We start from the raw sequence: 25788 nt of genomic DNA, 5'->3' as shown, positions 1-25788 counted from the left end.
GACAGCTGACTTCTAAACCTTTTAAAATTGCATTTTATAACAGAAATACTGACAGATACTTTACCCTAGAAGCACTATTTTTAATATTTCTAGCTTTTCCAAAATACAATACTATGAACTTAAGATCAGAGATATAAAAAGGAAAAAAAGCCATAAGTTTTAAAACTATTTTTAAAAATAAGCACAAATAAAAATATGCTTTACAGATCAAACACGTTTACACGCATCTACCTGCCATAAAAAAAATTTGCAAAACTAAACTTAGTTAAGTTTATTTATTAATAATATTTTTTTACATTCTAAGATGTTGTTGAGGAGCAGTTGAGGGGGAAGGGAAGAAGGGAAGGGGGAAGGAGATAGGGTGGGAGGAGGAAACAGGGGTATGGTTGAGGCCCATGGCACCCCCCTCATTCCTGCATGGGAGACCAGGGGGCTTCCAGAGGTGACTCAGTCATTGCTGCGCTGAATGCAGATGTCAGGGGACTGTGGCTGAAGCCCTCTGCCCTCCACCACCCCTCCACCCCTCTGGCTTGGGAGCCCATGTGCTTCCTGTGGTGGCTTGGTGGTCATAGCTGGGCTGGATGCAGGTGTCGGTGCGGCATGGTTGAGGTCCCCAGCCCTCCCTGCTCCCTTTCCTGGCTTAGGTTTTATAGGTGTTCTTTGGTGAAGTGAGACCTTTACTAGTTAATATCAAACTTTATCTCTGGTCTGTGGGTATTTTGTTTCTTTCAGTTCTGTGCTGGATTATTTGCTGTTCCCACCACTTAAACTCTGCACTAGAACTAGTTTGTTGTCCTTTGCTTACTTCTAAAATAGGGGAACTTCCTGTAGGGACCAGCACTTGAGCCCTGTGGTTGAGCTAAATTGTTGCTTTGCTGATGATTCCCTGGGGAAAGCTTTTCATGCAGCTCAGGTTTTATTTGTTGACCTTGGATATACTTCCAGGTCTTGTGAGCTCTGGCACACCTGGGCTGTGTGGAAACTCTGTTCCGGGCCTGAGACTCCCCAGAAAACTGCAACCCCTGCAGATCTGCATTCCCGACTAGTCTCCACTGACTGGTCCCGCGTCAACTGGGGGGCAGATTAGCTGTCCATGCTGCACCCAAGTGCTCCCCCCATGGGTCCATCTCCCCCACTGCCTGCACTCCAAACACTTCCCAAAGGACAGACCATGCACAGGTCCGTTGCAATGACTCACCAGCCTCTGAGCAGCTCCCCCTCAGTTGTTGTGGCTCCTCGCTCCTGTGGGGGTCCACAGGAACCCTGTCAGTGATCCTGCTGGCCTGAGGGCCACCAAGGCCCTCCTCTCCCCTGCCATCTCCAAGCAACCCCACATGAAGGGCACAACTGCGCCCCGCCAGCTCCTGCTCTGTGTGCTCAACAGCTCCAGCCTTGAAGAAGCCAGGATTCGAAAAGGTGGGAGTGATCCTTTCTTTCTCTCATCGTGACTTCTCCTGCCTTCATGCAGTCCATAGGTCTCTCAGATTCCTCCTCTTCCCCTCAGCCCTAGTTGCCCCAGCTTGGCTGTTGTTGCTTTTTAATCATTGTAAATTGGTTGATCCGTGGGAGAGAGTGATGCTAGGGACCGTCTATTCCACCATCTTGACTGGAAGCTCCTGCAACTGTGTTCTTAAACCACCGAGTCGGTATTTCGATCAGTGGAAACCTTACATCAAGGATTCTTTGTGATCGATGACTGACTTAAGCCTGGCTTTACTCCCATTCACCCATATGCAGAGTCCAGTTCCTGTTTCTACCCTCAGGAAAAGTAGGGGCATTATTTAACTCTGTATAGACTCAAGGAAGAAGAAGGCTATAAACCAGCATGAGCCTTGGAAAACTTGGAACAGTAGGAAGCTATTTATGGCAAGTAGGTACTCAAAACAAAGAAAATCTGTGACAAGGCCATACAAGTTCAGAGCACAAAGACAGACACAGTAGACATTTGTGGCTAAATGAATTTCTCCCTCACATCTTCAACAATCTTCAAAATTGGCTTATTAGCTCTAATTAAAACCAGAGAAAGTTACTCATTCTCAAAACCCTCCACCCAGATCCAAACTGTATCTACTATCCAACAACCAACAACATGCACTTATATCCTCTGAATCCCAGAAGCTCTGTGATATGAAGAAATGAACAGAGAACTAGAGCCCTCAAGAACTGAGGTACTGATTTTGGTGCTCAATAGTTAACTTGAAACATGTCCCAGTTTCATCACCTTTAAAATAAGAAAGACTAGAAAATCATTACATGTCCAGCTTCAAGATTCTATGACTCTCAGAGTAAAACCACCGGGGGAAAAATGTAAAATATAAATGACATGTCAATAAGAGAGAAAAGACAGAAGGTGACTTCACTAACAGAAAGGAATATTTAAGTTAATTTTATGACCAAATCTGCTTGGGTTCAAGTTGACCACTGCAATTACAATATAATTATTTTATTATATTTATGTACTGGTTAAAGGTAGTGCTGAGGAATGTCATTAATTATTCTCTTGTTTTAAAGAAAACATTTTTACTCAATATAATTCATTTATTCACATACAGAAAAGTACACAAATCATAAGTGCATAATATGATGAATTTTTACAAAGTAAACACACCCACATAACTGCTACCAAGATGATGAAGTAAATCACCAATGTATTAGTTTTCTATGCTGGGCAAAAACTTACTGAAAACTTAGCAGCTTACAACAACACATATTTATTACCTTACAGTTTCTGTAAGTCAGAGGTCCTGGCATGGCTTAGCTGGGTCCTCTGCTGAGGATCTCACAAGGCTGCAATCAAGGTGTCAGTCAGGTGGGGCTGCTGTCTCATCTACAGTTTAAGGATCAGGTCCTCACATAAGGTTGAGCGCTGCTGGCAAAATTCATTTCCTTGCAGCTGTAGAACTCATGGCAGCTTGCTTCTTTAAGGCCAGCAGGAGAGCATCTCTAACTTCTAGACCCTGTTTTAAAGGGCTCACCTGATGAGGTCAGGTCCACAAGGATAATCTCCCTTTTGGTTAAAGTCATGATTAGGGACTTCAATAACTTCTACAAAATTCCTTTACCTCTGCCAAATAATATAACTTACTCATGGGAATGACATCCCATCATATTCACAGTTCCCACCCACACTCAAGGGAAGGGAATTTATGTGGCTTATGTACCAGAGAATGGGAATCTTGAGGGCCATCTTAGAATTCTGCCTACCAAAACAGAAAGGACACTGTTGGGGGGGGGGAGGGAGAAGGGAGGGAGGTTTTGGTGATGGGGAGCAATAATCAGCTACAATGTATATCGACAAAATAAAATTAAAAATAAATAAAAATAAAAATAAATAAAATAAATTTAAAAAAAAAGAATTCTGCATACCAGAACCAACAACCCAGAAACTGTCTTCTTGCCCCTTTCAGTTACTGCCCCTTCAAGGATAAATACTACCCTGGCAAAATCATAGATTAGTTTTGCATGTTTTTAAAAAGAATCATAAATATTCTTTTGTGTTTGGTTGTGAGATTCATACTTAATTGTTGCACATAACTGTAGTTCATCCATTCTCTCCACTGTATTCTATTGATACGTGTACCACAATATATTCATCTATTCTACTATTGATAGAAATTTGGGTGGTTTCCAGTTTTGGGCTATTTTATGTAATGTTGCTATGAAGATTTCTGAACACGTTTTTTGGTGCGCAAGTGTACCCATTTCTTTTGGACATATACTTAGGAATGGAAATTCTGGGTCAAAGGATATCTGCAGATTTATCAGATGGTGCCAGTTTTCCAAAGTGGCTATACTGACTGACATTCCCACTAGCAATATGTGAGAGTTCCAGTTACACTACACCTCACCAACTCTTAGTACTATCTGCCTTTTTCAATACATCCCTTCAGGCTGGTGTGTAATAGTATACTACATTAGTGTTTTGACTTGCACTTCCCTGATAACTGATGAAGTTGAGCATCTTTTCATAAGTTTACCAGCCATCTGGGTAGCCTTTTTATGTGAAGAGCCTATGTATGTTTTTTGTTCATTTTTCTACTTATTTCTTTTTTTTCCTCAATTATTTGTGGGAATTCTATATAAATGCTAGATATAAGTCCTTTGTTGAATATGTGACTATCTTCTCCCACTGTATAAACTGCTATTTACTTTCTTTATGGTGTTTTTGACAGTATTCTTTAATGTATTCCAATCTATTAATTTTTTCATTTATGTTTAGTGTTTCTGTATCCTGTTTAAGAAAGTTTTGCTGCCCCAAAGGTCACGAAGATATGCTCCCATGTTTTCCTTTAAAAGCCTTACTGTTTCACCTTTCATATTTGGATCTAAAATCTATCTAGAATTGCTTTTTGTGTACACATAAGATTAGGATCAACATTCTTTTCCTCCAAATGGATAACTGGATAACTGACCTGGAACCACTTGCTGAAAAGAGCATTCTTTCTCGCACTGCATTGCATTGTCACCTTTGTCATAATCAAGTGACCATACATGAGTCTGTTTCTGCACTTTCTATTCCATTCATCAATTTATTTGTCTTTCCTCGTACCAACAGCATACTGTCTTAATTGTGCTCACTTTATGATAAATATTGATATTGAATAGTTTAAGAACTCCAGCTTTTTTCTTCAAAACTGCCTTGGTTATTAGGGGCTCTTTACATTGCCATCTAGAATTCCATTTAGAATCAGATTGCCATTTTCCACACATACACAAAAATGCTTGCCAGAATTCTGGCTTGGATTGTATTGAATCTAGAGATCATTTGGGAAGAATTAACATTTTTACCATATTAAATCTTTTTGATAACATTATGTAGTTTTCAGTGTTGAGGTCTTGCAAATCTTTCACTATATTTCTCTTTTATATGCTAATATAAAGGGTATCATTTTTAAACTTTTTTGTTTACTGCTGAATATAGTAATAAAAATAATTTTTGTAGGTTGACTTTGTATGTAGCAATCTTGATTCTTTTGGTTTTTCCACATATACAATCAATTAGTCTGAAAATGATGGCCACAGTCTTACTTTCCCAATCCTTATATTTTTCTTTCTTTATTTTATTGCATTGACTGTGGTCTCTGATCCAACGTGGAATAAAAGTGGTGATAGTGAGCATCCTTGTTTCCTTCCCACTATGCTTACTGTAAGTTTCTGTAAGGAGCCTTTATAAGATTAAGTATTTTTCTAAGAGTTTTTATTAAATGGATGTTGAATTTTACCAAACACTTTTCTGCAAAAACTGAACTAATCATATGATTTTTCCTTTCTTCTATTAATGTGCTTCATTATATTGAGTTTGGAATAGTAATCCAACTTTGTATTATTGGAGTAAACTCTATTTGGTCATAATATATTATTGCTTCTATATATCTATGAATTCAATTTCCTTTTTATTTAGGATGTTTACATCTACATTCATGAGAGAGATTTTCCTGTAATTTTCTTATGTTGTACTGTCCTTGTCAGGTTTTGACATCACAAGTATGTTGGCCTCATAAAACATTTTCTATTCTACAGAATAGTTTTCTAAGATTATTGTTACTTTACCACCTTAAACATTTGGAAGCATTCACTGGTAAAGCCATTTGACCCTGGAGTTCTCCTTGCTTAAAAAAACAGTGTTGAATTGAAGATTCATTTCCTTACTAGATATAGGACTATTCAGATTTTCTATTTCTTCCTCTGAACATTTTGTTGCGTGTTTCAAGAAATTTGTCTATTACATCTAAATTGTGCCTTCATTTAGAAGAATTGCACTGGGTATAGAAATCTAAGTTGGCAGTTATCTTCTTTCAGCACTTTAAAAATATCATTCTACCATCCTCTGGCTTCCATCTGTTTCATTTTAAAAGTCAGCCATCAGTTCCACCACTGTTCTTTTGAAGGTAGTGTGTGTTTATTTACTTATGGGTAAAACCTGTGTCTTAGGCCACTGTGTGCAAAAGACCACAGACTAGGTAACTTATAGAGAATAAAAATTTATTCTCTCCCAGTTCTGGAGGCTGGGAAGTCCAAGATCAAGGCTCCTGTAGCTGGTGAAGGCCTTTTTGCAGCTTTCTCACATGGTGAAAGGCAGAAAGGCAAGAATGAGCAAACCCCCTCCTGCAAGCCCTTTTTATAGCAGCATTAATCCATTCAAACACTTTGAGTGTGTTACATGTGTCTGAAACAATTATGTGATAAACTGAAAAGTTATGGTGTGGCGCTACAGCAAATGTTGGTATCCTGCCGACCATGCCAATTGTCACGCTATTTTTACCTGCCAGTAATCCTGTTTGTGATGCCAGTTGTAAAGCTACACAACTACACCCATTGTCGGGCTCTTTTACCTGCTGGTAATCCTGAACCAACTGGGCCAATTGCTGAGCTAGGACTGGGTCTAGAGTTCACAGACCCCTCAAGCCCATTGTCTAGATTGGGTCACAAACCCTTCACATGCTAGGCTGGGTCCCCATACCCCTCACACGCCAGGCTGGGTCACCAGACCCCTTACACGCAGGTCTATGAGCTAGGTAACCAGCAAACAGGTCCTTGGAAGCCATAGGTTGGAAAGCATGGCTGCGCAGAGTAGTGGATGCCCGAGGCAAATACCAGCCAAGATGGCAGCGCCGTGCAGGCGCACTAACTCCACCCACACACAACCTGCCCACAAAGAATGCTGCACCACCCCCAACCTGCCCTGAGGCAAGGGGAGCCTGATTAAATTATTCTATTTCCCCAACACATGGTATGTAAAAAGCTCACACTCCTAAATTACGTGTGTGTATATAACATGAATAGTACATACTCATAGTACATAAGCATTTTTTTTGAAGTACACAAATGTTAATGGAGCAATAGTACTCATTTTAGGTAATTAAGCTAATCTATTTCCTAAACTTTATTCAGTAACATACTATTTCTATGACAACAAAAATAATAATAATCTCCTCCAACAGCAGCAACAAAAACAACTCGGGCATATATAACTCTTATTAAGTGCTCACAACATTTTTTTAAAGGTAACTTGATGCTCCAGAAGTAACTCATAAAACAATAAAGCAAAAGGTCATCAACTCACAGGCTAGCTGACAGAGGAGTTCCATTTTGAAATGTACAAAATAGTGACTTGCATGATAAAACAAACAGGAGCAACACAGCTGTTGCTCATATACTGAACTAAATACCAGAGAACACAGGTAATTTCAGGGCTTAAGTTGTGTGTATTTTCACAAGACTAATTCCTTTTGGATCAGAAAAGTTTGGAGACATTATAAATTAGTGATCTACATTTAAAAAATCATTTTTGTTAAACAGAGTTATCATGTGGCCCAATAATTCCACTCTTAGGCATATACACAAGAGAGCTAAAAACGTGTGTTCACATAAAAACTTGTACATGAATGATCACAACAGCACTGTTCATAATAGCCAAAAAGTAGAAAAAACCCCAATGTCCATCACCTGATGAAAGGTTAAACAAAATGTGGCATAGCCATACAGTAGAATATTATTTGGCTATAAAAAGGAATAAAGTACTGATACATACTACAACACAGATGAACCTTGAAAACATCATGCCAAGTGAAGAAACTCAAACACAACACGACAAACACTGTATGTTTCCATTTATATGAAATTTCCAGAATAGAGAAATCCATAGAAACAGAAAATAGATTAGTGGTTACCAGGGTCTGGGAGGACGGAGAATGGGGACTGACTACTTAGTGGGCACAGGGTTTCCTTCTGGGACAATGAAAATGTTCTGGAACTAGATAGTGGTGATGGTTGGACAACATTGTGAATATACTGAAACCACTGAACTGTATACTTTAAAATGGTTGAAAATGGACAATTTTATTCTGTAAATTTTATTTCAACTTTTAAAAATTTTAATCATTTTTGGTATAATCTAACTTTCTCTTACCAAAGTAAAGAAAATAAAATGATAATTCCAATTATAAAGAATCCTTCTGATAAGTTGGTACCCAGTTTTTTTAAAAAAGTATATCTTTTTGATAAACCTCAAATACAGTCATTTAAACAGTTTCAGACTGCTTTTCTTTAAATTGCCTCTTCTAGTTCTTCACCCTTTCAGCTCTAGAAAAAGAAGCTATCTTCTTTTTCTCTTCAATCCCACCTGATGCAAGAGCATATGGTACTGCAGTAGCATAGGGCAGATGGAAAAAGAATAACATTCAAGTCATCAGGAGGTGTTTCATACTTTGAATTGTTTCAAGATACAAAATTCTGTACATTGAAATAACTTCTCAATATTCTGTAAGTTTCCTTTTCAAAAAGACTTCAAAACATGCTGAAAACTACTCAAAGCAGGTCTCAGTGGTTTAGGAAAAAAATAGAAAGTCTGCATCATAATAAACATGTATTAAACACATTGTGAGAGGTAATCCTTGGAAAAAATGAGTTAAAATGGAGGTTAAGACAGAAATGACATGATTGTTTGAACTTAAAATTATCTCCAAAAAATGGGAAGGAGGCAGGTTACAGAACACTTATTGGAATAAAAACAACTTATGATAGATTGAAATCCATCTTTTTTCAATAAGCTAATTAGCAGTTCTGTTTCCAACTACAATATGTCTATCCTTCGTTTGCCAGGGCTAACTGAAGAAGGGGGGATGAAGGGCAGAATGGGGGATGCGGGAGATCCAGAGTTTAAAACAGGGAAATTATTATCATTAGTTCAAACCTCTGAAGCCCCAGCAAGTCACACTGCATTCATGACTCTCTTCTAGGGCCAGCTATAATAGAGTAATGTCATATATATGTTCCTCCTTTCTCTGTGGTGCCAAAAATAATTTTTATTTTAAAAGCAAAGAACAGTAACTTCTTTAATCATCCACACTGATGCTTCTCAAAATTTAATGCTCAAACACATCATCTGGGGATCTTATTAAAATGCGGATTCTCATTCTGTGGTAGAGAAGCAGAGAGCATGCAATGGTGCGGCCCAGAGAAGTTAGCTAAGAAGATTAGTACAAAGGAAAGGGATTTATCAGAAGAGGGAAAGGCCCTGAAGTCATTGCAGAAGCCTCTGGGGCCAACCCTTCCATTTCAAGCCCAAAGGTCTAGGGAGACAGAATGGTCTTGGGGAACAGCACTGAGGCACCTTCCATGGACTTGCTGCCCAGGGCCACCTTGGGAAGATGCCCCCCACACCAGCACCCCAGCTGCTCTGGCTGCTCCAGCTGTGGCTAAATTGGCCCCAGGTGGGGCTGGATGTATAGCTTTGCAAAATACAAGCTGGAAGCCTTGGCGGCATCCATGCGATGTTAGGTGTGCAGGCTTGCAGAATGCTAGAGCTGTGAAGGCTTGGGAGCCTCCACTCAGATTTCAAAGGATATATGGAAAAGTCTGGGGGCCCAGGAAGAGATCTGTCACAGGGGCAGAGTCACCACATAGTCCTCACTAGAGCAATGCCGAGTGGAAACGTGGGGTCAGAGTTGCAGCTGAGAAACCCCAATAATGCCATGCCTAGTGGAGCTGTGAGAGCAGGACCGCCATGGAGACCCCAGGCCTGTGGAGCTACCAGAATGGAATGCCAGCCTGTGAGAGCTGAAGCATCAACTGAGACCAGAAAGCCATATATGTGGAGCTGCCTGAGGACCTGGGGACCCAAACCCCACATTAGCATGCAGAGGACATGGAACATGAAGTCAAGTTACAAGATTCACCAGCTTTGAGATTTAATGCCTGCCCTCCTGGGTTTTGGACTTGTCTGGGACCTGTTACCCCTTTCTTTTAGCCTATTTCTTCCTTTTAGAATGGGAATATGTACCCTATGTTTGTCCCACAATTGTATCTTGGAAGTAGATAACTTGTATTGATTTCACAGATGAGATTTGGAACTTTGGACTTTTGAGCTGAAACGAATTAAGACTTTGGGGAAGAAATGAATGTATTTGCATGTGAAAAGGACATGAGTTTTGGGGGACCAGGGGCAGAACGTAGTAGATTGAATTATGTCCCCCCAAAACTCACTGAAGCTTGAATTGTGTCCCCCAAGTTTTCTGTATTGAAAATTTAGTTTCCACTGTGACCATTAAAAGGGCGGGAAATCCTATTATGGTAATTGAAAGGTGGAGCCTTGAAGAGGTGATTTGATTGCAGGACCATGCAGTAGTGAATGGATTAAAAATGGTGGTCAGGGGAGTGGTTCTGAGGGCTTGAAAAGAAAAGGAGAGTCTGTCTCCCTCTCTCTGCCCTCTCTCTGCTCTCTCTGCTTCCACCATCTTGCAGTGTGAAACCCCTGGGTCACTGTCACAACTACCAGATGGACTTTGGACTTCCCAGTCTCAGAAACTGAAAGCAATAAATTTCATTTTCCTTTATAAATCACCCAGCTCAGTGTACTTTGTGATAAGCAACAAAAACGGACTAATACACATTCAGTGGGTCTTGAGGTAAAACCTGAGATACCACAATGCTGCTGGTACATGAACCACACTTTGAGCTGCAAGGATTCAGATTACCGCAAAAGGAATACCACCCCAAACACCAAGTAAGTATTAGTGAGGACGGGGAGAAGACCCAAAGCCAATATGCCCAGGCTGTCAAGGCTCAACCTCCTCACTTTCAAAAGACAACCAGATCATATTCCAAAGAACCTGAGACTGTGGTATTCATAGACTGAAGATAATCCATCATAGTTAATTACAAACAATGAGACCTCACTCCACCAGTGGTTCTAGGAGAAGAAATGACCATGCACCAAGGGTTGTAACAGTATCCAGCTCATTTTAGTTAGCATTCATCCAGTGAGACTGGGTGCTATGATTTGAATGTGTCCCCTCCAGAATTCAAGTGTTACTAATGCAACAGAATTAAGAGATGGGTCCTTTAAGAGGTGATTGGGTCATCAGGGCTCCTCCCTTGTAAGTGGAATGAAGGGACTTAAAAAAGAAGTTTCACACAGCATTTGCCCTGCTTGCCCTTCCACCTTCCATAGATGTGAGGACACAACACTCCTCCCCTCCAGAGAATGCAGCCCTCACCAGACAACCTGCCTTCCCAGCCTCCAGAACTATGAGAAAATAAATTTCTGTTCTTTATAAATCGCCCCGTCTCAGATATTTTGTTATAGCAGCACAAAAAGAACTAAGACACTGGGTTTTCACGTCTGCTACCTGCTTTTGCCAGTACCCAGCGAGAAGGCGCCACAACAAAGCTGACAAGGACTTACCTCCAGCCACTACTCTTCCACGCCAGCACTATTTTTAAACTTTAAGAATTCAGAGCAGGTTAACCTCTCCTTTTCATCAAGTGTTCTCTTCCCTATTCTTCACACAGTTAACGCTTACTTTTCCATTCAGAGTTCATTTCTTCCTGAAATTTCTTTCCAGAAAGCATTCCTTGGCCCTCTGCAGGCTAACTGGGTATCTCTATTGTGCACTCCCATAGCACCCAGGACTGACTTTATCACTGCACTCTCCACTCTACTGATCCACTACACTGACTTTCTCAGCCTGAGTTCCTCATAAGAATTAAGCCTTTATACACTAAGACATCCACTGTGTGTAACAAATTAACTTCCCTCCTTTACATCTGGAATGGCACTATTTAATACCATCCTTGGGAGAATTGAGCAGTCACTCAAGTCACTGTCTATTTGCTGTGGTTTAGATGCAGAATGGGATCCTGTCTATCATGTTCTTTACCATTTTCCCAAGATCTAGCATGATGCCTGATTCACAGAAAGCACTCAGTGAATGTCTGATGGAGGAGGTGCATGAGTGGACCAGCCCCCCAACCCTGCTGACAGCCTATATTCTAAACCATTTATCTCAATCACTCTCATTATCTGTGTTCCAACCTGTTAGAAATCTTGGTTTTTGACTCTGAACTCATTTCCTGTTTGTAGCCTTACGTGCATCATTCCTTTGAACTAACATTTGTCAATTGCCTGGAGCACTGACCTTTAATTGACCTACTACTGTCTTCCTCTGCTACATCCTGTACCCCTGACAATTTTTCCAGCAACACAAATGGTCCTGGTTTGGAACTTAAAAGGACTGAGTAGAGAACTACTTATCTTCTCTCTGATCACTGCAAACACTAATTCATGCTACCCAGTGCTCAAGTGAATGTCAAAGAGGCCTGAAGTGTAAGGGTAGAGCCCAGGGACACTGGATGAGAAACCAAATGAGAAGCTGGAACAAGCAACAGTAAGGAGAGAGCACCATGTCATAAAGTGAAGGCGGGCAATGTGCTAATCAATTTCCCCTGCTTCCAAAAAATATTACTTAGACCTTAATCTGCAGGATCCATTTCTAACCTTATCAAAATAGATCTAAAACTGTGGTAAATACATCTAGAATTCTTAATAGGCTGCAAGTTCAATGTTAACACACATTACTAAAGAGAAAACTTTAAAAAACAAAACACAGAATACAGTCAACTAACTTCCAAGAACCTACATAGATAGATATTCCTCAACATTTTCTGAATTAAAATCAAAAGGCTCAAGAACTACAAGCTTAAATTACTGAGATGGATTCAAAATAGTAAGACGTCTCCCAGCATAGTCTACATGCCATTTAGGGATGTGAACAAGGTGCCAGTGTCTAGGCTCACAGGGATCCTTGGCAGAGCAGGAGCGAGGTCCTTCATGAAGTCTAATTATGCCTCAACAACAGGGGCTGGCAAACTACAGTATACAACCCAAATCCAGCTGTTTTTGTAAATAAACTTTTATTGGAACATAGCTGGGCTTATTCATTTACATACTGTCTGTGGCTGCTTTTGTGCTACAATGGCAGAGTTGAGTAGCTGTGACAGAATTGTATGGCCTACAGACCCTAAAACATGGCCTTTTATAGAAAAAGTTTGCCAACTCCTGCTCTAGAAGATTCCTACACTCCCCAAAATCGCCATAAGGACATCTCCCTTTCTCCTGGCCAATTGTCTCCAGTGTATTTTGCTCCTAAAGTCTTATCTGGCTTTCTCTGGAGTTTGTCCCTGTTTTTACCCTCAGTTCTGTGCACTGCATAGTCAATTCACTCTCTTACTAGCCACTGCCATCTTCTAGCGTTACATCTATTTCATTCGCAGTGCTCTGTTCTCAAATTCTAACATTTGATCTGTTTTGTGATCTTCCTAACTAAATTTTAAGTAATTTGGTATAGATCAGAAATTTTTCACAAAGATAGACTACTTGAGCAAGAATCTCCATCTCAAGCTCTGCCTCTAGAAAATAGACTTAAGATACCATATTTAAGCCAAGGTTCTCTCATATCAAAACAACAATAACCACCATCTGTGTCTCTTATTCATAAAATCACTACCCTTTCTCGGTCTCCTTCATATAGTCCTTCACTCACTGTGGTTTAGTGTCTGCCTTTTCAACCCCACTAAAATGGCTCTGATCAGTGTCACAAATGGCTCCATATTAGCCAAATCTAACTTCTCAGGAAAATTTCCCACTGGCTCTATAAGCAACAGAGCATTTCCTCCTCCTTAAAATGCTTCCCATATTGGTTACTGGCATAACATTCCTTCCTTATGTTCCTCCTTCCTCTCTGGACACCACTTTTTCAGTATTTACTGGATCTTCTTCCTTTGCATGCCCATTAAGTTTTGGTGTTCCTCGGGCTCCATCATCTCTCCATAAACATCAATTTATTCAAGTGCCATTGAAGTCTCCCAAATCTGTACCTTTAGCCAAGATCTCACTCCTGGGCTCCAAATTCTAATATCTAACTGCCTTCTAGTCTTATATACCTATATGTCTCCAGGCATCTAAAACTCAACATGTCCAAACCCACTCATCATCCTACCCTCACCCTGTCCCTGCTCCTCTTCCTAGATTCTATCTTGGCAGATGGTGCTACCATCACCTCAATTACCTGAGCCTAAAGTGTAGGAGTCATCCTAGCTTCTTCCTTCTCCCTTATCTCCTACACCCAATCACCAAGTTCTATCTTATTAAAAAGTCTTAAATGCATTTCCTCCTTGCATTCCATATGTTCACTGTGACTTTATCATCTACCACTGAGATTCTTTTAATAAACAACTTTCTTGTCAGTCTCCCAATAATTTTGCCCCTTTCCTTTAAATACTCCAACCTACCACCAGAATATTTTAATATGCAAATCTGACCATGTCACCCTCCTCAAATTCTTCAATGGCTCCCCAAATGCTGACATGATAACAGCTGAATTCTTTTACACAGTAAGACATTTCAGGATGTGACACCACTACCCCACCTTTCCACCTGTCCTATCTCTTGCCACTTTATCTTTACCTTGCATTTTAAGCTCACAAATACTACAATATCTGTAGTTTGCCAAATCTATCATGTTTTCTCAAGCCTTTATGCCTTTGCACATAATATTCCTGCCTTTCTACATAATATTGCCTATATTTATAAGATAGTTATGTATATGTCCTAAATCATTACTAGTTTCTATAAGACATGGGATAACATACATCTATTGAAATTTTTTTTAAATAAAAAATGAGAATTTGAACAATAGCAGTAGCAAACAGTAATATCACAGTACTTCTATTAATGACAAACTCTTTATGGCTTATAAATATTACCAAATAAATGCTACTACATTTCCTTAAAACATAACTTCCTTGCCTTTTCATTTACAAAAACTGTACCATTGCGTCATTAACTTAATTTGAAGAACAAAAAATTTACTTTGAATCACACATTGTACTTTAAGGCAAGAATTCCATAACTGAGAGTGATCTTAAAGACCACCTAGATCATTTTCAGTTACAGTCTTCCCTTGGTGTGCGTGGGGCATTTGTTCAAGGACCTCCCCTGGATACCAAACTCTGAGGATGCTCATGTCCCTTGTATAAAAAGGCGCAGTATTTGCATATAACCTATGCACATCCTCCAGTACAAGTGTAGTTTAAATCATCTCTAGATTACTTATAATACCTAATACAACATAAATGCTATATAGTTATACTGTATTGTTTTCATTTTTATTATTTTTTATTGTTGTATTGGTATTTTTATTTATTAATATTTTCTATCAGCAGTTGGTTAAAACCATGGATGCAGAACCCATGGATACAGATGGCTGACTGTACTTCTGAATCTTTTTCAAGAGTGGGGATAAATCTGTAGTAAGTGATATAGAAGCTTTTGCCATGAACAGTGGCATACACTCTTCATATGGCTAGTCAAGAATGAAACATATAATGAATCTAATTAATCCAGTGTTACAGTCATTTGCACAGTTTACCAAATATAGCCTGTTAACCCTACTTGGAGACACCTGGTAAGATTGCACTTCTTGGGCCTCTTGGGTACGGCCAGGTGACTCAATAAGCTGTGAGCAGAGCTACAGCAGAAGCTACGAGTGGAAGAAGTGAGTTCCATCACTTCTGAACCAAGGCATCTTAAATGTGGCCATCCTTGGCTCTGTTTCCTTCTGCCACACAAATGGGGAATACTTCTGATGGTAGTATCTATTCCATCCAGTCTGGGCTCTGGAGTGAAGATAACACAAAGCAAAGCCCCTAGATGATCTTGATAGGCAAGAAGCACGAGCAAGAAATAAACTATGTCATTCTACAGTATAACACTGCCTATCATACAACTGTTCAGTAATTCAGATGACTCAAAGAAACACATACTGAAACACAAACATTTTATGTCAATAAAATGTGGGTAAATGTTATCAGTGGTAAACTCAAGAGTTAGGAATAGTAAATTTGAGTTATTACATAATCTTGGCCAAACTATGACTCTCAGTTCCCAATTCTAAGAAGAATAATAGTCATATCTGACATTTCTCAAGCACTTATAACATGCCATCATTGCTATAATTACTTTATCTGCATTAACTCATTCTTTACAATGAATGTGAATTTCACCAAACCATCTCCATGGAGTTAAAGAGAAATGAATTAGTTTTCTAGCAAATAATCCTAAACATTAATTGGGAGTTTCCCAGCACAAATAAGCTACTTTACCCTCAAATGATACATTCCTTATTTCAGACATTTCAATTTGAATTACAGAGATCTGAAGGCATGTTTAAAGCAGGCAAGAACCTGAAGCATTTGATCCCAGACCTGGCAACAATGAAGAAGAAAAGATGACTGTTAAAAATAAGTTTGTGTATATAACAATCTTGGGAAAATCTGATCATGGTAGTAGATATACCTTACCTACCTTACTACTCTGGGTGGAGGCTCCAAAGACCTTGCCTTCCACCATTAAGTACCTTCCAAGTCTTTTTTGGGCCTGCCATACAGGCCAAAAAACCAAACAATTCTAAGAAATACTAATTCCACTGGAATTGAGTACAATCCAAAATGATAGTGGTTATATAAGAGATTGGATTAAATATAATCTAGCATGATGGGTGCATATTTAAAGAAGAACTTGGAAGACAAAACTTTAAAACAATCACTTGAAGGAAAAGTTGGTTGTCAAAGGAAACAATTTACTGTACTAGAACAATTTCATGTGACCATAAGAAGGTTTGGAACAGCCACTGAAAATGAGGGATTAAATGTGCACTTTAATTTTTTGTTTGTTCATTTATTTAGAACAAGAGTACTCAGTCCTATCAGCACTTCCTTTATTCTTTCAAACTCAAGTTATTTCTTTCTTTCTGTACTAATCTCTTCCAAAATACTCACCTATACTTCTGTTATGCCCTTGTTGAAGTATTAATATCTCTGCACAAAAATAAGTTGTCTTAATAACTGCACAATAGACATGTTAGAAAGTACATAATTGTCCCTGCTTCTCCACCCTCTTGAAATCATGTATAGACTTTGCTCTGCTCTAAAAAGTGAACTAATCCTGTCTCGAGAGAAATTTAAACTTAGTTAAGAAAGTGACAGGTTAATTTATTTCCACTTTATCTTCTCTGTAAATGTATGTGCTCAACAAATACATGTAGAATAAATGAATGGGTCCTTAGCTTTATAGGTTTCCAGTAGGTATCAATATACCAAGTAGATTCCAGCTTGTCTTATTAGATATTTAAATATTTAGTCAAAAGAATATAGAGGCTAAGTTCCAGTGAGTAAAAATTTCACTTGAAATCCACCCCTTTAGCTAGTCAGGTTCTGTTTCACATTATTTGACCTGATTGAGTCTAATTTTAATACGCTCTTGTCAGTCTCCTTTACCTTGATTTTCTCTGGGCCAATCACTATGGCTGCAACAACTAAGCTGCTCACCCTAGTTCCCAATCAAGCAAGGCAATATAATAAGCAATATTTAAACAGCTTTGGCTCCTTCTATGGAAGGGCTTAGCTTGTAACCTACCTCTCAGATCCAAGATACCAGCGCTGAATCCTGGGCTCCCAAGTCTCCTTTGGCACAACCAAGAAAAAAAGCCCAGAATTCAGGCTCTCAAGGTTGGTCTACTGCTTTGGTTCTTGCTCCCAGTATGGCTCTAGCCAATTCTCCTAGCTTGGGGATCAAGTCCTATTCCTGACTCTCAGCCCAGTGGCTGCCTCTACCACTCTGCTTGTAATAAGACAGTCCCACATCTCTGAAATTAGAACACTGTCCCAAAGATCCAGGAGGACCCATGTTGTCCTGCTACATGAGAACTACCTACCTGCCTTCTCAAACCTATGCCACATGAATTTAGGATGTGTTGCCAATGAGCCAGGACAGCATCTGGGTCTGTAACCCCTTTGACTCTGCCTTGACCAGTGAGCTGTATAGCTCTTGATTCAACTTTACAGTTGAGTCAGCTCTCTCAATATCTGATCTACTGTCTAGGGCAGATATCTGGTAAGGTCCTGACTCTTTCCCAATGCTTGCCTCCACAATGCCTTGAAAAGATACCATACCTCTCTAGTCCTAAGATACAACCACTAGAATTCTAACTAATTTTTTCTAAATTGTTTATCTTCTAAGACTAATACTAGGCTTTTGGTAATTTCAACTGATAAAGTCATCTTCTTTACCCATGATGGCAACTTAAGATGTTACCTAATGCTAAAGCATATATCACAATTTTCTAAATTTATGATAATTTTTATGATACCTGACAATATTCATTTATAGAACAAATAACTCTCTCCTTGATGTCTCTGGAATAACAAATATCAATGAGATCATGAAATCAGGAGACATAAATCTGAATCCCAGCTCTGTCACTTCTTAGTTCTATGTTCCCTAAATAGATGTTTACACTAAGCCCCAGTTTCCTCATTCACAAAATTAGGATAGAGATAAAAGCAGACTACAGAATGGTATAAGGCAATAAATACAGTACCTGGTACATAGTAAACACCAAAAAGTTAGCAATCATCATCCATACCCAGGCTTTATATATGCTTATTTGTAACCGACTGTATTAGAGTATTATGAGAAGGAAAATAATAGAATAACTTATTATGGCTAACCCAAAAATATAGGACAAGGTTAGGTAATGGTTATGGCAGATGAACTTGGTGAGAAAAAGGAAAGAAAAGGAAAAGGAAAGAGAATGGATGAAGTAGGGCAAAGCTCAAATAAATGGCAAATAGAAGAGTTTACAGAGCAGAGAGCAGTTTTCCAAGAGTCTCCGTAAAAGGGGCCAAGGGTGTTGGTCTCCCTTGAGGGCAGGATCTTAAGAACAGTTAGGAAACCCCTGCTTTCCCAGTGTTTGGGAGAGTTAGTAGAGAAGTCTCTGCAGAACTCCACCAATAGTGCAGCATCAAGAGAAAGCCTTGATCCACATATTCCTCCTTGAAACCTGAAATTTTCAGAATTTTCTCTTACCAAATCATTCTCAGTTAAAATCATTCTCATCCTGAAATAAAACAAATAAAACCAAGCTGGCCGGTTAGCTCACTTGGTTAGAGCACAGTGTTGATAACACCAAGGTCAAGTGTTTGGATCCCCATACCAGCCAGCTGCCAAAAAAATTAAAATAAAATAAAACCAAAGCTTTCTCCTTCTCTATTCCCATCCTTCTAGCCTTAGTTTTAGTTCAAATGTAACCTCCTCTATAAAACCTTCCCTTCTCTCAGATAGCATTCGGTGCTCCTATAACAAACTATATTTCTGTTTCTATCCTGCAAACCATACCATAATTGTTTCCATCCCCTTCCCAACCAGCCTACAAGTTCCTTAAGGGCAAAGCCTGTGCTCTATTCTGAGTTTGTATCTCCAGGATCTTGCCTAGGGCAGGATGGGTGGAAGATGAGAAGCCACTGCATACCCTGCACTGCTCCAGGCAGAATCGGCAGGATCAATGTTTCCTACCAATGGCCCCCCTTTGAAAACCTAAGGAAAAGAGAATTAAGCTAAACATCAAGAGACCTGAAGTCTACGCCTGGTTCTACCAAAAACTGAGTCCTCAAACAAGTCACTTGCTTACTCTCACAGTACCTTAATTTCCCAATTGACAAGGTGAAGAAACTATCATTTGTTCCCCAACTATCCTTCATTAGATATCTGTAATAAAATATATACATATACAATACACACACACACACACGGTCTTCAAAAAGATAATTTGTATTATCCTTTAAATCTATTTTTCCACAAATTTTTTGAAGTACCCTCATGATCTATCTATCTATATACACACATTAAAAATGCAGAAGGGGGGGAAGAAGATATAACAACCACAATTACTTGAAGTTGATAGACAAGCAAACAGAAAGGACATTGTTGCGGGGGAGGAAGGAGAGGGAGGAGGGAGGGAGGTTTTGGTAAGGGGCAACAATAATCAACCACAATGTATATAGACAAAATAAAAGTTAAAAAAAAATGAGAAATGCGGAAGAAATCTGAAATTAAAATTGTTATATAAGAGCAAATTGTTTTTTATTATTGCCTCACAGCTTGATACTTTTACAGCTATCTATTTTGCCAGAAAACATGCTGTGAAATAAATTGACTATTTACTACTAAAACTAAAAGAATAGTTTTTTTTCTAAAACCCCAAAGGCCCTGTAGTTTACATACCCAAGAGGGGTGAGCACAACAAACACAAAGAAGCAAAGATGAAGAATCCAATTAATTCACATTTGCTCATACCACTGACTACAGATTCCTTTGATAACAATATGCTTTTGTCCTAACAAACCTATAAGACAATTGGCCAGTATGCTTTGAGATGTTTATATTCTACATGTCAGGGATTCTCAATGACAGTCTAAATATTCTTTTCCCGCTAGTATGATCCTGCCACCAACAATTGTCACAGGTGGGCCACAGCCAACAGAGCTCCTCCCATTCCTTCAGACTGGGAAGCCATGAAATACTGTAACTAATGAGGCCTAAGAGAGATACCTAATGGGGCTGATTTCAACATAAAAAGCAATTGTCAGGCAGCCACTGTGAAGACCTGGAATGAATAAGGAATCTGGGCCATCTTCTATGCTTCAAATCTTCTGAAAGCTGAAGAAGGCCCATGCATGCACAAAGGCAGCCCCTCTATGGGTCATTTCCCCTACACCACCCCCTTACCAAAAACTCAAAGGGTAGGGGACTCCTTTCCAGTCCAGGCCTTTCTCTGTCTCCATGCCAATCTCTGTTCATTAGGATGTTATCAATAAACACCAGGATGCAGCCTCTTAGGAGGACTTTGTGGCCCAGTCACAACTGTTAAGGTCCACATTTCTCACTCATCTATCTTCCTGCCAGCCAGATCTAAGATCCAGGGCCCAAAGCATTAAGCCCTAGCTTAAGCTTCCTAGTTGCTTCTTTTCTTTCTAGCTTTGTTACTCAAAGTGTGATTCCCTAACCAGCAGGATCAACGCTGCATGGGAACTTGTCAGAAACACACAATTTTAGACACCATCTCAGACCTACTGAACGATAATTTGCATTTTACCTAAATCCCCAGGTGAATCATTTGCAGGTTAAAGACAAGCACCATTCTATAAGACTGGCTCAGTTCTAATGAGGCATCCTCACATCCATCTTTCTCAAAGACATGAAACTGCTACTCTTGGCTTTCCTCAGCAGACCTCTCTCCTGAATACCATCTCCTCTCCAGACTCTTGAATACTAATTGGCCTGCTGAGCCCCCTCTACTTCCCTCTGCCCACCCGCCTATACTCCAGGGCTGTCCATTCCCATGCAGAAACAGTGGTTGCTATGCTTCTTGATAAAGAACTTGCCCCACTTGCCAGGTGCAGGCAGCCTCCAAAGCCAAGAGGACTCCAAAGCTCCCCTGACGCACGCTGATTTACAAGTCTTTGGCACTGGTAAGGAAACCATCAGAGGCTTTTCTACCATTAAGCTCTAACACCATTTCTGAGGCCTCAGCCAGCACCCACGATTCAGGGACTCAGACTATTTTCCTTTTGATTTGAAAGATGCCACAGCTCACTCTAGCCCCTAGAGTACTTCTCTCCCCAAGACTGGTCATTGAAGATACTCAGACTAGACTGTCCCAGAGGATAAACAGAGAGACTTTTGCTTTGGGGGAGGTTTGCTGCTGACTGAGAAGTAAGTTTCTACACTATGAAGGAATGCCAAAATAATACATGGGGTACATTCAAATTACAGCAGATAGGCTCTTTTATCAAAAGTTTCTGACTTTGCCCTCTGTAGACTTGGCTCCTACTGTTACTCCTGAGGACAGATTTCACTAAACATCTTCCTCATTCTTGATTAAGGGCTAAAGGCATGCTGACTCTTTGCATGAAGCTTCCTCTTCCCAGCACATAGGTCTGAAGAAGCAAACAAGGTAGATCCAGAAAAGCCCTCTAGACTTGAGCAGAGGACATGGACTACGAAAGCCTGAGTCTGTTGACCATATTTCACTGGATCTCTGCTCCCTACACCCTCAGAATGCATCAGCCTCTTCCCTAAACTAGGCACAGCTGAAATCTGGCCACCATGGTTCATGCACCCATACAGCTTGGGCACAGGACTCTCTACACTTTTCTTACCTGACCTCTAAATGTTGGCTTGCCCAAAAACTTAGTATTCAGCCTTCTTCCCTACTTTAGCTCTGGTCTCCAGGTGATCTCATCCACTAATGTGACTTTGCACACCGTATATATGTTGATGACTCCCAAATTTACATCTTTAGCTTTAATCTCTCCTTGGAACTGCAGACTCTTTGAGCAATCATCATCTTTTGTTTGTTCATTTTCAGTATTTTTTACAGCTTTATTGAGGCATAACTGACATACAATAAACTACATATAATTAAAGTGTGCAAATTGATAAGTTCTGACATATATATATACTATTATGAAACAATCCCATCCAAATAATAAACATGTCCACCATCCCCAAAAGTTTTATTGGGGTCCCTTGGTAATCTTTTTCTCCTATTCCCATCCCAGGCAACCACTGATCTGCTTTGTGTCACTTTAAATAAGTATGCATTTTCTAGAGTTCTATAGAAACAGAATCACACAGAGTATAATCCTTTTTTCCTGGCTTCTTCCACTTATCATCATTATTTTGAGATTCACCTAGGTTGTTGCATGTGTTAATAGTTCACTTTTTTTTTGCTGCTGAGTTGTATTCCATTGCACGGATATACTGAAATTGGTTTTCCCATTCACACGCTGAAGGACACTGAGGTTGTTTCCACTTTGGGGCTATTACAAATAAAGCTGCATGAGCATTCATGTACAAGTCTTTATGTGGGTAAATGCTTTCATTTCACTAAGGTAAATATTCAACAGTGGAATAACTGGGTCATCTGATAGGTGTATACTTAACTTTTTAAGAAACTGCAAAACTGTTTTTTGAAGTGACTGTACCATTTTATATTCCTACCACCAGTGTATTGGAGTTCCAGTTGCTCCATATCCTCATCAACACTGGTTATGGTCAGTCTTTTTAACCTTAACTATTCTAGTGAGTCTGTAGTGGTATCTTGTGCTTTTAATTTGTATTTCTTTAATAACTGAGTATGTTGAGCATCTTTTCATACACTTATCTGCCATCGATAATATCTTCTTTAGTAAAGTATCTGTTCAAACCTTTAGTACATGTTGTAATTGGGCTGTTTATTATTGAGCTACAAGATTTCTTTATATTCTAGATAAAATTTCTTGGTCAGATAAATGTTTTACAAATATTTTCGCTAGTCTATGGCGTGCCATTTTATTTTCATAACAGTGTCTATTGAAGAGCAAAAGTTTATAATTCTAATGAAAACAGTTTTAGTGATGCTTTTTATTTTATGTTTCTTTTTTCTTGTTGTTATACTTAAGAAATATTTGCCAAATCTAAGGTTACTACAATTTACTCCTATATTTTCTTCTAGAAAGTTTATGCTTTTTACACAAACATTCAGATCTATGATTCATTTCAAGTTAATGTCTCTATAGAGTATGAGGGCAAAGGCTGAACATCATTTTTTTTCATACGGCTACACAATTGTTACAGCATATCTGTTGAAAAGATATCCTTTCCCATTTAATTACCTTGGCAGCTTTATTAGAAAAATAATTAATCATTTATGTTTGGGTCTTTCTGGATTCTCTCTTCTGTTCCAATTAATCCTATGTCTATCCTAACATTAATACTACACTGCTTGGATGACCAGAGATTTATCAGTCTTAAAATCAGGCAATGTATGTCCTCCAACTTTGTTCTTCTTTATTTTGGCTATTATAGGTCCTTCGCACTTCCTTACAAATTTTAAAATCAGCTTATTAATTTCTATAAAGAAGACTGCTAGTACTTTGTTTGCTATTGCACTGATTCTGTAGATCAATTTGAGTAAAACTGGCATCTTAACAACATGAAGTCTTTTAAATTCATGAACATGGTATTTCTCAGAATTTATTGAGTTCTTTAATTTCTCCCAGTAATGTTTTATAGGTTTAATGTACATGTCTTACACATTTTTTGTCAAATCTACCCAAGCATTTCACATTTTTGATCCTATTGTAAATGGTACTTTAAGAATTTTTAATTCCCAATTTTTCACCCTTAGTATATAGACATATAATTGGTATCTGTATATCAGCCTTCTGTCCTGCAACCTTGCTAAACTCACTTATTAGTTCTATAGGCTTTTTTTTTGGGGGGGGGGGCATGCCTTAGGAGTTTCTATACAGGAAATCATATAGTCTGAGAATATAAACAGTTTTATTTCCTTCTTTCTAATCTGGATACTTTCTTTTCTACTGCCTTTTTGTACTGGCTAGAATTCCTAATACAATGTTGAATAAAAGGGATGAGAAGGAACATTCTTATCTCATTCAGTCTTTCACCATTATGAATGATGTTAGTTCTAAGTATCCCCAAGATGTTCTTTATCAGGTTGAGGAATTGACCTATTCCTAGTTTGCTGTGAGTTTTTATCACAAGTGGTTATGGTATTCTGTCTAATGCATTTTCTGCATCTACTGAAATGATGTTTGATTGAAATACAGTGTCAAGTTTAGTTTGTTAATACGGTGAATTACAGAGTTGTTTTTCAAATATTAAACCACCTTTGCATTCCTGGGAAAAAGCCACTTGCTCATGTTATATTATCCTTTTTACATGTTGATGGATTCTATTTGCTAATACAGTCAGCCATCCATATCCATGGGTTTCAAATCCATAGATTCAACCAATTGTGGATCAAAAATATAATAAAAAAAAATTGGGGTCTGTACTGAACATATACAGACTTTTTTTTTCTTGTCATTATTCCCTAAACAATATAACAACTATTTACACAGCATTTACATTGTGTTAAGTATTATGTGTAATCTAGAGATGATTTAAAGCATATGGGAGGATGTGCATAGGTTACATGAAAATACTATGCCATTTTATATCAGGAACTTGAACATCCATAGATTTTGGTAATTGTGGGAGGTACTGGAACCAATCCCCCACAGATACTGAGGGACAACTGTGTTCTGTTGAAGATTTTTTCATGTATGTTTGTGGGGAGTATTAGTACGTAGCTTTCTTTTTGTTCTGCCAGTAAATTCCTGTTTTTTAAAATGCATACAACTATTTTTATCAACCAAGGGATACCCAATCACCAAACTGGGCCCCAAAGAACTACGTATGTATTTCCTAAGTTTTCTAGTAGAGGCAACAGAAATGTGTGAAGGCTGCCACCGTCCCCATGAGTTTGTCTTTCCAGTTCTCCCAGCATAAGATGTAAGAAAATAATACGAATCAAGTTTGAATGGGCCATGCAAGCTTTTCTTGTACCTGAAAGAACATCATAAACAAATGCAAGGCATGTGACAGGGCAGACAGTTTGCTAAAGAGGGAGCAAGAACAATTCAAACTATTAGCATTAGCAGATGCTTCTAAGTCCCAACTATTCAGCAGCCTGCTTCCCAGGCAACACCTAACTTTAGCACAGGGCCTGAGCGGTCTTTAACTCCTCCAGTTTGTGATACCTCACTGGTACACCATGGAATGCAAAAGTCCTTAAGAAATCTATAATTAGAAAAAAAAAATTAACTCACCTTCCACTGCTCCTCAGGAAGCAGTTTCACGACTACCAGATCCCCATTTAAGGCTCTATTACGAGAAACAACCCCATCAATAAAAATGTCTCGATCACCATCCTAGATTGGAGAGAGAAATAAAACAATAGTAAGTTCACCAAGGCCTGGAACCAAAAATTACTTCCTTGGTTTAAAATTTTTAGTCTCATAACTTAACAGGAAAACTAGTACATAGCCACAAACACACTGCTATGGTTTGAGTGTCTGTCCCTTTCAAAGCTCATGTTGGAACTTACTCCCCAATACGGTATTTGAAAGGTTGAGACTTTAAGAGGTAACTGGATCCTGAGGTCTATGCCCTTATGAATGGATTAATCTATTCATGGATTAACAGATTGATGGTTTAATGGGTTATCAGGGAGTACACTGGGGACTTTATAAGGAGAAGAAGATGCACGTGGGAATGCACTC

The 25788-nt window shown here is 39.0% G+C and overlaps 1 protein-coding gene across 6 annotated transcripts in view; it reads right to left on the bottom strand.

Annotated features, from left to right (window-relative positions):
• Positions 1-25788, bottom strand: part of DIS3L2 (DIS3 like 3'-5' exoribonuclease 2) — a 401609-nt gene that overhangs the window by 300411 nt on the left and 75410 nt on the right. For all 6 annotated transcript variants that reach the window (XM_063104706.1, XM_063104715.1, XM_063104740.1 and 3 more), the window contains exon 5: positions 25336-25437. In XM_063104706.1, the coding sequence (XP_062960776.1) occupies positions 25336-25437 (102 nt within the window). The remainder of the gene's footprint in view (positions 1-25335; positions 25438-25788) is intronic.

The sequence above is a fragment of the Cynocephalus volans genome, chromosome 1, assembly GCF_027409185.1.
Source record: "Cynocephalus volans isolate mCynVol1 chromosome 1, mCynVol1.pri, whole genome shotgun sequence".
Lineage (NCBI taxonomy): Eukaryota > Metazoa > Chordata > Mammalia > Dermoptera > Cynocephalidae > Cynocephalus > Cynocephalus volans.
The sequence above is the reverse complement of the archived record's forward strand: the minus strand, read 5'-3'. Positions and strand labels throughout refer to the sequence as shown.